Source organism: Rattus norvegicus, chromosome 3, assembly GCF_036323735.1.
Source record: "Rattus norvegicus strain BN/NHsdMcwi chromosome 3, GRCr8, whole genome shotgun sequence".
NCBI classification, from domain to species: domain Eukaryota; kingdom Metazoa; phylum Chordata; class Mammalia; order Rodentia; family Muridae; genus Rattus; species Rattus norvegicus.
The window spans coordinates 188,220,666-188,234,313 of record NC_086021.1 but is presented as its reverse complement, the minus strand read 5'-3'; the positions used below and the strand labels follow the sequence as shown (position 1 = coordinate 188,234,313).

The window sequence follows — 13,648 nt, the reverse complement described above, 5'->3', positions numbered from 1 at the left end:
CAGTTTAGTCACACAAAGCCTCTCCCCAATGACTGCTCAGTGAGGAAGACTTTCCCTTTGTGGTATATCCACCTGTAAGTTGCCCATGTTCTGTAAATAATTCCAGTTAAACTCATTGGTAAACTGGACAGTGGTGGCTCACGCCTTTAACCTCCAGCATGTGAGAGGCAGAGGCAGGAGGATCTCTGTGAGGTCAAGGCCATCCTAGTCTACAAAATGAGTTTCCAGAACATTGAAAGCCTGTCTCAAAAAAACCAAAACTATGGACTGGAGAGATGGCTCAGTGGTTAAGAGCACTGACTGCTCTTCCAGAGGTCCTGAGTTCAAATCCCAGCAACCACACAACCATCTGTAATGAGATGCGATGTCCTCTTCTGGTGTGTCTGAAGACAACTACAGTGTAAATAAATCTTTAAATAAATCTTTTTTAAAAAATCCAAAACCAAACTCATTGGTTCATCAAGTTAAACTTGGGTAGAACCATTTTTGTTTCTTTGCTTGGATATTTGTTTAGTTGGTTGGCTGTTTTGAGAAGGGGATCTCTCTATATAACCCTGGCTGTCTTGAAACTGTGTAAACCAGGCTGGCCTCGAACTCACTTGCCTCCCGAGTGCTAGGATTAATGGTGTGTGCCACTGTGCCTGGCTATGTGGAACCATTTTCTGGTGTGTCTGGTGATGATCTAAATAGGGCTGAATAGAATTTTGTTTGTCTCCCCAGGAAAAGTTCATGCAACAAAAGGTATTGAATAAAACAAGTCTTATATTTAAATAGTTTAATGGTTTTCACTTAAATAAGGCCCTGGCGAGACTCACCATATCTATAAAGATAATCTAATATGCATCTTGGAGAATTCATGATCAGCTCATGAAATGACCAGCTCTACAAAGAATAAGAGGGGAGGTAGAAAAACAAGGCCAGATGGGTGTGTGTGTGTGTGTGTGTGTGTGTGTGTGTGTGGTGGGGGTGTTCCTCCTTGTTCTGGGGTCTGTGCTGTCTGGAGTGTCCAGGCAAAGCCTGAGGACTTCCAGGCACCTGCCAGCCCAGGACACATCAGTAGTGCTGAGAGATCCACAGGATGGGAACCAGGGTCTGCAAAGGCAGGCAAGGACCTCTAGCCTACCGCACACTGGCCCAGCTGGAGTGGCAGCCTGACTTTGGGAGAGAAGCAGAAACCATGGCTTCTCTGTGGTTTTGAACTGTGGGCCTGTCTTATGGAGACATGGTCTAGTGTCTACAGACTTCTTAGGGTATCGTTACTGGAGAGATGGAGATAGGAAGATGCCTGGAGCAGGTGGGGGTTGGAACTGCCCCATGAACATCTACCAGCACACAACGCATCCTTAACACAGAGAAATCTTGTCGGGGAAACAACCCTCATGGACTGAGGCTGTGGAGACCTCCCATCGGCAATGTATCTTCCTTAACAGCAGCAGTCCCACTGAACCTGAGAGAAGCCAGGACTAGCAAGCATTTGTGGAGTCATGACCTTACTCCTGTGTGCACTCAGGCTATCTCTCCAACTCATTTGGATTCCCCAGGAGACTGTGGTCTTGTTGTCTGCTCATACATCCGAGGTGGAGTTCCCAGAGTTTCACCGACAGAGTTGTTGTCTTTAGGCTGCTGACGTCATGTCCTGGGGACTGATCGTCAGGAAGCTAGAGGTCCTCATGAGTGGGTACCAGGTCCACCCTCTGTGCCTTCCCAAACACCAGAAAGGTGCCCAGTCCCAGGTTGCTGACGATGGCCACCAGGTGGAACACACAGGTCCAGGAGCCAGTGGTCTCGATCAGATAGCCACCTAGACACACGCCTACCACACCTGACAAGAAAGGCGGAGACTGACTGATGGTCCTGGGAAGCCAGCCCCCACACATCAGTGAGTTCAGCAGCAGAGCAGGGCAGAGCCTTGAAGACTCAGGGATAAAATTTGAACTCTGAGCTATGGACCACAGGAGACTCAGACTCAGGGGGTTCTCAGAAGACAGAGTCCTCAGAGGTCACTCCAAATCACGTATCAGTGGTGTCTTCACTCCACATCCCACCCAAGGGGAGCAAAGCAGGAGGTAGAGGATGAGTCAGGTACTCAGTGGAGGGACCAGATGGTACCCTAACCTACAGGACTAACTGTCACATGAAGTCAGTCAGGGGAGAATGGCTTGTGAGTCCCCCACCATCAACCAAGTCAAGTGGCACCTCAGCTGGCATATCTGAGATTGCCCTGGGCCATCTCGGGGCTCGTGCCCTTCCTTGACTTTGAGACCCCTACGGGGTGAGTGACATGGGATGACCCCCATTTCGATCCACTCTAAATTCATTTACCAGTTGACCCAAACCAAAGGACAAGAGAATCGCTAACCTGGAGCCAGCCCTTACCTGCCAAGGCCCCTGCAGTGTTGGCTACACCTGTGAACAGGAAAGTGGGGGGAGATACCATGAGGAGACCCACTGCTGCTCCTACAGCCTCCCCTCCCCCATAACCCACTGTCAAAGCAAAGCAGGGATAAGCAAGTGGCTTACCAAACAGGAAACCAGCACAGGATGGGGCCAGGTCCTGAATGTTGACTGAAATACCACTGTGAGAAACAGGAAGGAAGGCAGGTGAGTGTCCTTAGGCCTGGCCACCTCTACTTAGCCTGAAGTTGTTACTGGAGCATAAGAGATGGTTGTAAATCACTAGAAGACACCCAGGCCAGCCCCTGCCCCTACCTGCCAGGTGCCGCTAGGCCTGGTGGCACCCTCCGCTACATGACTCCCTCCACTCTCCTACCCTCTTGCTGATACAATCCTAGAAGCTGCTCCTGAGAATGTACACAAGGCCAGGGAGGCATGCGGTAGGGCTCGAATGTGAGCAGTTTCCCGTTTGTTAATTTGGAACAGCTTTGAAGAGGGTTCCTAATGCACCCCAGAGACGCTTGAGGTTGCCATTGCTCAAAATGAGAGAAAAGGTGCAGAAAGAAGGGAACAGACTACAGAGGGACATCAAGCCTGGTGTTTGTGTTCAGTCTTCCTCCCAGCCCTCCTCCCAGTATGGGGGGGGGGGTGTCCTTGTTTTCCTGACTGACCCTTGCTTGGTACCCAGATCTGCTCACTGTGACAGACTATTGGGAGCTTTCCATAACCCCACCTTCATAGGCCCCTGAACCAGAATGTACTAAAATCTGGCACCCCTGTGGGATGAGATTGTGGACCCATACCTGTGGTTGAAGGTCTGGAAGCCAATGGACGCTGACGCAAAGATCATAGACTTGAGGAAGCTTGTGGTGTGACCCAGACACAGGGCAAAAATGCTTGACAGACCAAGGCCCATGACCTGCAGGACAGGGCTGATGAGAGGCCAAGGAGCCATGCTGGCCCGTATGTCCCATCTAGGCTTGGACCCATATAAAGAACCCCTAGTGTTCTGAACAAGATCAGATTGATTCTACCTCAGAACCCCTCCCAGCCCAGAGCTTCCCAACTCTACCTGCCCTGGCACAGAGAAGAGCAGAGAGCGTCTTCAGAACTCTGAGGACGTTCTCGGGTCAGCCAATATGGACCCCAGAGCATCTTCCAATGGCCACCTACAACAGCCGCTTTCTGGGTCCTATTTCAATGGATTGAAGTCTGATGCTTTGATATCCTACAGACTTTCGAATCTGAGCTGACTCTGCCAACGCCTAGGAGCAGGTACTGGTTCTAGGGCCGTGAGACCTGGCTGTAGCTTTCCCAGTGTATATTTTGGTATCAGCCTGGTTCTAGAAATCAGGGGATTGGAGTACACAACCCTTAGGTCCCAGGAGGCAAAACAAAGTAGGGAGTCCACAGAGGGACGAGGTGGTTTGAATAAGAATGGTCCCCACAGGCTCATATATTTGAAGAGTTGGTCTCCAGTTGGTGAAGCTGTTTGGGAAGGATTAGGAGGTGTGGCCTTGTTGGAGGAGGTGTGTCACTAGGAGTGGGCTTTGAGGTTTCAAAAGACCACACCATTCCCATTGTTTCTTTCTCTGCTTTGTGGCTGTGTGTCTCAAGATGTAAGGTCTCTGCTATTACTCCAGGGTCATGCCTGCCTGCCTGCTGCCTGTTGCAATGTTCTCCATTATTGGAGTCTTGGACCCCAAGCCTCTAGAACTGGAAGCGCTAAATGAACTCTTTCTTCTATAAGTTGCTTTTCTCACAATACCTTATCACAGCAATAGGAAAAGAAAATGAGACAGGGGATTCAAACGGTTTTCCTACCTGCATGAACTTACGCACCGTGATGACTCTGTAACCTGAGCAGGGAGACAGACCCAGGATGAGTTTCCAACAGCTCATTCAGGTCCTCAATAGAGTCTCGCCCACCCAGTCACAGAAGAGTAAATGGGGTATCCAGGGCAGCGCTCCAGGGCTCAAGACAGGAGGTTCCCTATCATAAATTGCACCCTCGGGCTGGAGAGATGGTTAAGAGCACTGGCTGCTCTCCCAGAGGTCCTGAGTTCAATTCTCAGCAACCACATGGTGGCTCACAACCATCTGTAATGGGATCTGATGCCTGTGTCTGAAGACAGCTACAGTGTACTTATACATACATAAAATAAATAAATAAATCTTTAAAAATAAATAAATAAATTGCACCCTCTTGTGTACAGTATGTGTGTCAGAGGGTTTCCTGTGGTACAGTCTGGGTAGAAATATGGAAGGGCGGCCCCATGGGCCATTGCAAAAGTGCCAGCTATCAGGTAAGCCCAATCTAGTTTTCTTTTCGTTTCTTCAAGTTTTCTGATCTTGTGCAATGAATGTGTGCCTCTTTCTGTTGAGGAAAACCTGTATCCTGAGAAGGAGCACACACGTGCGTGTGTCTTCTACACCTGAGGAGTCTGTAAGGACATTGCTTCACGGGGCAGCAGTGTGGCCCCTGGAGCACTGGAAGATTCGAGAGCAAATCTGGGTACCTGTGACATGTGACACGGACACTTTTTGTTCCCCAGAGGGGTCCGGGATTCTGTTCACTGGGATCTTCTTGCTTTCCCCAACTCTACCCATTAAAGGGGAGAACAAGGAAGAACACACTGAGCTCCTCGGCCCCAGGCTGCATCCATTCCTAGGGCTGACTCTAAAGGATGGTCTGTGTGTCACAGGAAGGTGGCCTTTCTCCAGTGCCATAACTGTACTGCGAGAGGGGAGTGAGTTTCTCGAGACTATGGCTTACCCAGGACAATTTACCCCAGTGCTTACCCTGACTGATGAGGCGGTCAGAGATGAACCCGCTGAACAAACTGGCAGGAATTGCCAGCAACCAGGGTACCACATTGAAGACCCAGCCCTGCAGGAAAAGGTGCAGCCTCAAAGGTGGCCAGGGTGGCACCTAGCCTCTAGATGACACCCAGGCAGGAGGATCAATCCAGGTTCATCACCAGGTTGGTTGAGCTCTGTCCACCCACTGGCTGGGCCTAAGAGCAGAGGGTCCTCGAAGAACAGGCCCTAACCAACTCATTATCAGCCTTCTGGGCAAGAACTGAGCCCACTAATGGCTAACTCTTGAAGCTGTATCCACCACATGCTCCCCTTATCGTGACAGGGTTGGAGCCAAGCCAGTCTGCCTGGGGCATGCACAGCCCAAGGACTCCAGTATTCACAGGTATCCCTTGCATGTGGCATCAGCAGATCAGCTGGCCAGCCCTAAAGAGAGGGGGTTCTCTCAGGCAGCAGGTCAAAGCCTTTGGGCTAAGGTAGCTATAGCTCTCACAGTGTATCATTGTCTGTTCCCAAATGGACTGGCATATCCAGGCCGGAAGCCCATAGAATGATGGAGTGGCCAAGCCAAGGATGCAACCATCCACACAGGAGTCTTTATAGCCCAAGCTTAGCCCTTTTACCCTGTAAGGGCCCAGGCAACATGACACCCACCTTGGAGTGGGGGAAGGTCTCCTTGAAGAAGGTGGGTAGCCAGGAGAGTAGAATGAAGAAAGAGCAAGCTGAGGACAGCTGTGAGCAGATTACCGCCCTGTGTGGGACACCAGGATCAGGGCTCTAACCAGCTGCCAGTCCCTCTGACAAAGATTCTATGTGGGACCCGCTCCTTCCCCCCAGGGCACCAAGACCCTATGCTCTGAAACTTGGGGCATTTGCTGGAGTATCAGGACTGGGTCCTGCCAAGCCCATGGCTGCCACACCCCATGCTCCCATCCTCACCCACGCTCTGCCTGGCTGAATCTAGCTCACCAGACAGAGGCCTTCCGGAAGAGTTGTCTCCAGGGCACTTTGGAGGGCCTGGTCACAGGTAGGCCTTGTGCCAGGACACCCAGGGCCAGGACAAGGTCTAAGGGAACAAACAGTTTCAAAGGGATAGCTTCAGGACCAGGTATACGATGCTGTCCCTAACACAGCAGACATTTAGGAGCTGCTAGGGCAGAGGGGTCGGGGTGCATCTTACTAAACCCTTGGGAGTGCCTTTTGGGTGGCAATACTCGTGAGAGTCAAATTCTGTGTCTAACCTATGCCTGTGCCTGGAGTCCCTTAGAAGTCCCTTTTTGCTACCTGAAGACTCAGCCTCGCCCCATCACCTGCCTTTACCTGCTAGACTCCCTGTGTCAGCTTCAGCCCCAGTGGAACAGAATGTCATTGCTAGGGCAGGCGGGAGACTCAGCTCTTGGGTTCTCAGAGCTAGTTAACCAGGCAGTGTGGACTACTCAGAATAATACCTTCAATATGGAGTCTACCTCACCTGAGGTTCCAGCCCCTCTCATTTGTAACAGCGGGCCAGCTACACCCGGCTTGGGAGGTGCTGTAAGAAGTCGTCACCATCCCCACGGGGTTGAGACCAAGCTATACCTGAGTGGAAACGTTTCTTTGATCTGCTGTTGGCGCCCTGTTGGGTGAGTGGATGTTTATTCACTCTCCCCAGAAAAAGTTTATGCGACCGATGTTTGAAGCAGGAGGCGGAGGGACTGGCCACAGGGCTGCAGTTACCTTTCTCATCCAGCAGGTACTTGTACACGTAGTACACCCAGAGCAAGGTGAGGCCGCCTGAGAAGTAGAAGACACTCTGCCAGCCACACCGGTCCAGGAGCACAGACCCTATGCCCCCAGTCACCAGAGTCCTGGGAGACACAGAGAAGTGCTGTAGTGACCTTGGTTGCTATAGTAAAATGAGTCAAGCTCCCACAGAGAGAAGCTGCTCAGATGCTCTCCATCTTGAGGATTTTTGCTCTTCAGGGAGACTGGGGTACGGGAACAGTTGGGGGAAAGGGAATCTGGGAAGAGCTGAGGAGATTCAGCATGAGAACAGCTGCTGAGTTTTTCATTTCTCCCTTCTAGAACTTCAGACTGGCCTGCAATTTGCATGTGGATGCTGGCGTGGCGGCGTGTGGCGGGCAGGGAGGAGGAAATGATCACAGGGTAGCTTAGAAAACCCTGAAATAAAAGCATTCTTTCTTTCGTTTTTTTTTCCCCTCTATATAATATAGAGGATACTATTAATTCCATGTGCAAACGCAGAGATGCCTACAGCAGGCCCCATAACCTTCGCCTTGGCTCCAGGGTACTGTGGTCCTAGATGCAATGCAAGGCACCTGTGCCTCACCCACACACCATTCTGTGCACCCATCCAAGCAAGAAAGAGAACACTGGGCTCCGGTGTGAGACTGAGCTGTCTTCCTTCTTCCTGAGCACCCCAGGCATGGCACCCAGGGCTGGACCTATCCTTGGCTGGGGTACTTTCTCTCCCACTCTTCCTGGCCATGTATAGAACCCTATCTGCTGTGCAGACACCAGAAGTGGGACTGAAGATATATACCGAGCTCTTGTGCAGAATTTGAGCCCCATTGCTTCTTTGACATCCACACTTCACGGTGCGAACAGTGTTTTCAGTGTTAGGTCAGGACACCCTAACCAGAAGAGTTAGCCTCTTCTGTGGGCGTTCTTTAAGACTCCCTCTCTCTTCCCCAGAGAGTCCTAGTCCTGAATGTATCAGGAAGTCCCTTTAACCTTCCAGGAGCCCACCAGTGAGTGCACTTCCTCTATGCATAGAGATGTTTTGCAGAGGGTGGGGCAGTCTCTGGCTCCCCTAGGACAGATGAAAGAGAAAAGATAAAGCTCACCCACCCAGTCCACTCGAAGAAACCCTATCTTATAGCACCCAGAAAGGCAAACACACGATGATTGTTAGCTTTTACTGACAGCTCAGGAAGACTTAGAATCACCATGGAAACACACCTCTGGGAGTATCTATAAAGATTTTTCCAGAAAGGTTAAATTGAGGAGAAAGAGAAAGAACTATCCTGAGTGTTAGCAGCACCAAACCATGGGCTGGGTTCCTGGGCTGAATAAAAAAGAGAAGTGAGCTGGTGTGGTGGCACAAACCTTTAATCCCAACACTCAGCAGAAAGAGGCAGGGGCCTTTGTGAGTTTCTTCTTCTTCTCCTTGTCCCCCTTTCCCCTCCTCCCCCTCCTCCTCCCCCTCCTTTTTCTATTCCTCCTTTTCCTTCTCCTTCTCTTTCTCCTTCTTCCTTCTCCTCTTCCTTTTCTTCATCCTCCTCCTCTTCTGCTTTTCCTCCTTCTCTTCCTCCTCTTTTTCTGAGACAGGGTTTCTCTGTGTAGCCCTGGCTGTCCTGGAACTCACTCACCTGGAACCAAGCTGGCCTCGAACTAACAGAGATCATCCTGCCTCTGCCTACCACCGAATGCTGGGACCAAAGGTGTGCGCCACCACTGCCTGACAAATCCTTTCTCCTTAGTCTGTTTCTTGTCCTTGTTTTGTCACAGCAACAACAGTAGAGAAAACATTTTCACAAACGCAGCAGACTTGAGGAACAGGGACCAGCCTTTGGAACGTAGCACTAGCCTACGCCTCTACTTGGACCATCACTGCTGGACTTGAAGGATGGACCTTGGGAGCTCAGGTAAAAGCTTCCTGAATGCCAAGGAGGTGGAGCCTTACCCGACCTGGGAGCCAGCACCCACAGTGCTGTAAGTAAAGGATCTCTCGCTCTCCTGCACTCTCTGGGACAGCAGACTGGTCAGGGCTGGAAAGTAGACACCTACAACAAACAGAGGTTGCTGTCACAGAGTACCCAGTGACAGCCAGTGAGGGATAAGACACCACTTGGGTTTGGGCTATAAATTCAGAGGACATCTATGTCTCCTTTCTGTTACCTCACTGGGCTGTAAGGAATCAGCAGGGATGGGCTTTTGGCAATATTTGGGTAAGGAACCAAACTAATTTAGGATGAGAGTTATACATGGAGATGTAAAACATCCCCTGAGCACTCTGCTTCAAAGCAAAACGGCTCTACCCTCAGACAAAGTATCCTGCATCCAGACTGTTGTGCATGCACACATAAACACACATACCCCACATCAGCTCTCTGGAGGCACTTGACAACCCTCCTACTAGCACATTTATGTGGACACACAGAGACTACACAGTAGCTTCTCAGGTATGCTCTGGAACCCCGAGACACTCACATATATGAGCCATACACTTCTCTATGTTTGCCATGTACATACATGAAACATGTGTGCCTTTCTGGGAAAGTTCCTCTACCTATTCTTTTTACACACTTCCCTCCCGGGAGGAGTTCCTTTGGTTCCTGGGCAGCTTGAAAGCTTAGAAACATCTGGGCACACATCTTTAATCCTAGCACTTGGGAGGCAGAGGCAGGCAGATTTCTGAGTTTGAAGCCAGCTTGGTCTACAGAGTGAGTTCCAGGCCAGTCAGGGCTACACATAGTGAGACTCTGTCTCAAAACAAACAAACAGGCTTGAGTATTCTTTCCATTCTAGAGGGTTTTAAACCTCAGTCTAAAGAGACTCTTGAGAGATCCCTTCAGAGTATGACAATAGGAACCTACACCCCCCTTGTTGTTACCACTCTCAGTGGGGAGGCAGGAATCATCAGCCTGACTCCCTTGTGGAACTTTCTATCACCATGTCAATGAGTGGGGCTCTTCAGAAGGCAGCTCTTGTTCCTCGAGAGCATGGGACCTGGGCTTCTCTAGAGGCCAAAACCCCACCACCCTATGAAGTAGAGCCATGGGCTTGGGGGACTTCATCATCTCCTCTTTGCCTACAAATAACACAGATATGGCAAGGCACCCCTCTCCCCCCAAATCCCCACCCTGAGTGAGTTGTCATTCAAATAAATGTCTTAGATGTATATAACAAATTTTTTTTGAGCAAAGGGTAGCAGCAGATGTGCAGGCGTGCACGTTTGCACGTTGCTCTGACCACCCTTCCTAGTGAGAAGGTCAAAAGGCAACATCGGAGGCAGAAAGATGAAGATGGCTCTTACCTTGGAGCAGACCGGTGAGTATTCGAGAGAATGTCACGAAGGCCAGGTGGCCGCTGCCGAGGTGGGCAAGCAGTGGTGTGGTGACAGTGATGAAGCCCCAGGCAGAGGCTGACAGCAAGATGACCTTCTCACCTCCAATGCTGGAGGAGACACAGGGAGAGACAGAATGTGGGGGTGGCTGTTTCAGAGGGCTGAGCAGCATCATCATGAGCCACTGCACAGAGAGCTGTGGTAAACACTGCAGTGACCTGCCCTGTAGACAGGCCCAGAGCTCACTATGTTATACAGGACTGAGTCTGGCCTGTCTGCTTCATGTTTTCTTTATGTGCCATCTCAGAGCTGCCCAACCTCCTCTCCCCAAAGGCTAAGCCTCTCTCCAAATATTTGTTGAACCCCTCCCCTATCTGCCCCTCCTCTACTGTGTGCAAGGGCGGGACAGACCATACTGTGTCAAGTGATGGTAATGTTCCCCCTCAAGCCTGAGAAATGGGGATAGGGGGTTGGTTACCGATCCCCAAGGTGGCCGCCCACCACCTGAGTCAGGCAGTAGCCCCAGAAGAAGCTGCTGAGCACGATACCAGCCTCCTTCTTGTTCCAGCCGAAGTCCTGGCTCATGGCAACGGTACAGACAGGCATGGTGACACGCGTGCAGTACAGCAAGCAGGTGCCCAGGAGCAACATCCCCGTCCATAGCTGGCATTCAGGCCTGTGAGACACAGAGAGAGGGTCAGGACCTGGGGAGGCCCACAGAGAGCTTTAATCACTTAGATACCTTCCTAAGGGCAGGAGAATGTAGTCACTAATACAGTAAGGGTGGGGATTTTGGCAGCTTAATAAACCTTTGAAAGCACTGAATCTGATGACTTCTAGAACACAAGGCCAATACTAAACACAGGGGCTGAGAAGGGCACAAGAGCCCTCAGAACATGGGGCAGGTTAAATATATGGCAGCCCATTCAGAGGGCTCAGAGCCTGGGCCCAAGCCTCTGGATGCCAGGATTACACCAGGATCTCAAATAGAGGACCAAACACAAGCATTGCATATATTCTCCTGTTTCTTGTGGACTCTGGAGATACAGGAAGGGATCTAGAGGCAGCAGATAGTTCACAACCTGCAGGGCAATGTGCTAGGCAGGGAAACCCAACTCAGGGGAGCAGAAGTCTCCCAAGCAGGTACAGTGAGTACTCAAAGGTCCTCAGGAAAGCTCTTGAGACTTCCCATGGTGGGGGTCAGTCAGGAGAGGATATAGAACTTCTTTGGGAGAATTTTCTATGAAGGAATTCGGGCTGGGCAAGGTTGCTGGGCAGCTAGATCCCCACACAGGACTGCAACTTGAGTGGGATTTGGTGTATGGCTGACAGTGGAGAGGCAGAGTCTCAGAGGGGAAGGAGCAGACCCGGCATGGCTTCCAACTAAGAAAGGAAGAGGGAGGTATGTGGCCCAGGGCCAGGTTCATGCTTCCTGAGACGAGCTTTGAGGATAATAACTTCCTAGTATACTCAAGGTTACATGGTAGAGTGGGCTTAGCTGGATGGAAGTAATGTATTCTCGCTCTTTCTCTCTCCCTTTCTGTTGCCACCCACTCCCCCATCTTACTGTTCAGACCAAAATAATGGAGCCTAAGTGACCTCAGAGTCAAAGCAAACCCCTGCCTAAGACTTCTGATTGCTAGGACTATAGATGTGAGCTACTCTAGTTTTCTTCTTCCTCCTCCTCTCCTCCTCCTCTCCCTCTCCTCCTCCTTCTCCTCTCCTCCTCCTCCTCCTCTTCCTCCTCCCCTCCTCCTCCCCTCCTCCTCCCCTCCTCCTCCTCCTCCTCCCCTCCTCCTCCCCTCCTCTTCCTCCTCCTCCTCCTCTTCCACCTCTTCTCCTTCTTCTTCTTTTTTACTCCTCCTCTCCTTGTTGTTTGAGACAGGGTCTCTCTATTTTGTCCTGGTTGTCCTGGAGCTCATGGTGTCAACCAGGCTGGACTCAAACTCACAGAAATCCTCCTGCCTCTACCTCTTGAGTGCTGGGATTATAGACATACATTACGAGAGCTTCTTAAACATTCAGGTTTTGGCTTAACATTCACCTAGAGAGTTCAACTGACAACAGGGATCTGACAGTGAAGCAGGAAACCTGGTATGTCCTCCAAACAGACCAGCCTCATCTGTCCTGGCTCAAATAACAATTTTAGAAGAGACGGTGATTTTGGACGTGAAGGTCTGGATACTATTCTTTTTTTTTTTTTTTTTTTTGGTTCTTTTTTTCGGAGCTGGGGACCGAACCCAGGGCCTTGCGCTTCCTAGGTAAGCGCTCTACCACTGAGCTAAATCCCCAGCCCCGAAGGTCTGGATACTATTGGTGAGTTTGATCACATATGCTTAGACCTAAGGCCCACATTACTTCCTTCACCTGAGCCGGCAAAGACCCTAGCCCTCTACTAGGGAGAAAGATGTTTCCCCTTTCTCTCTCTCTCTCTCTCTCTCTCTCTCTCTCTCTCTCTCTCTCTTTCTTTCTTCCCTTCCAGTGCTGGGAATCAGACCTAAGATCTCATTCTTGTTAGGCCAGTACTCAGACAGTCATTGAGCCATGTCTCTGGTGGGAGTAGATTTGAGACTTGTTCTCTTGTCTGGTCACTTGGCAAGCAGATTCTCTTTTGTAAAAGCTCATTGTTTGAGTGCCTGATGTAGTGTGTGGGAGGCAAACCTGGCCTGATTTTTGGCACAGTAGGATAGTGGAGAATGGCTCTTGGCTCATGAGACTCTTCTCGTAGACACCCTGTACAACAAATATCAACATGGCCACCATACACAGTACTGGCCAGTCGGTCATCAGCCACCAGAGTGTCCGCTTTGACTCATGTATGGGGGTGAGCAGTGAGCAGACCATCCAGGTAGAGCAGCAGTGGAGAGTATGGTTGGGTGTGTCTGCAGGGATTCTGCACAACTACCGTCACGATGAGTCTACAAGAAACCTACAGTTTAGATTTGTGATATAAAATTGGATTTGAGCCCAGTAATACAGATGGGGGCTTCTGGAGAGGTGGGTGTTTAATACAGGTCTAAGCCAGGAGAAACAGGTCTGAGACAGGAGAAGGAGGGCAGGTTTGATAGAGGATGTCCTCTCTGGGAGGGGGCAGGCAGAAGAGTAGTATGACTAGACAGAAATCCTTTGGAAGTGGACAGGTGATATTGGCTCCCCGTCTACTAGGCACAGACTGAGCAGGGAAGAGACAAAATAGCAGAGAGCCAGCTAGAGTATAAGGCTTGGGGGACCCAAGGCTGCAGCTGGGTCCAGACCCCATTGGGCTAGACAGAGTTACAGGCAAATAGGAGCAGAGTCAAAAGTGAGGGCCAGGAGGCAGAAAGAGCAGCTAGGTCAAAACAAAATGGCACAGAGGAGACGTTGAGT

General features: G+C 50.5%; 1 protein-coding gene across 10 annotated transcripts in view; it reads right to left on the bottom strand.

Annotated features, from left to right (window-relative positions):
* Positions 1 to 760: 760 nt before the first annotated feature.
* The window catches only part of Slc17a9 (solute carrier family 17 member 9), a 22,448-nt gene continuing 9,560 nt past the window's right edge, over positions 761 to 13,648 (bottom strand). The window contains exons 3-14 of one of the 10 annotated variants that reach the window (XM_039105555.2): positions 10,761 to 10,958; positions 10,253 to 10,392; positions 8,900 to 8,999; positions 6,931 to 7,061; positions 6,184 to 6,280; positions 5,869 to 5,965; positions 5,197 to 5,284; positions 4,219 to 4,253; positions 3,198 to 3,326; positions 2,521 to 2,576; positions 2,377 to 2,406; positions 761 to 1,822 (exon numbers count right to left, since the gene is read on the bottom strand). In XM_039105555.2, coding sequence (XP_038961483.1) covers positions 1,669 to 1,822; positions 2,377 to 2,406; positions 2,521 to 2,576; positions 3,198 to 3,326; positions 4,219 to 4,253; positions 5,197 to 5,284; positions 5,869 to 5,965; positions 6,184 to 6,280; positions 6,931 to 7,061; positions 8,900 to 8,999; positions 10,253 to 10,392; positions 10,761 to 10,958 — 1,255 coding nt within the window. In that variant the 3' untranslated portion in view covers positions 761 to 1,668. Of the gene's footprint in view, positions 1,823 to 2,371; positions 2,407 to 2,520; positions 2,577 to 3,197; positions 3,327 to 4,218; positions 4,254 to 5,196; positions 5,285 to 5,342; positions 5,412 to 5,868; positions 5,966 to 6,183; positions 6,281 to 6,930; positions 7,062 to 8,899; positions 9,000 to 10,252; positions 10,393 to 10,760; positions 10,962 to 13,648 lie in introns of those variants that run through there. The other 9 variants (XM_063284238.1, XM_039105558.2, XM_063284241.1 and 6 more) reach the window with 9 other exon arrangements.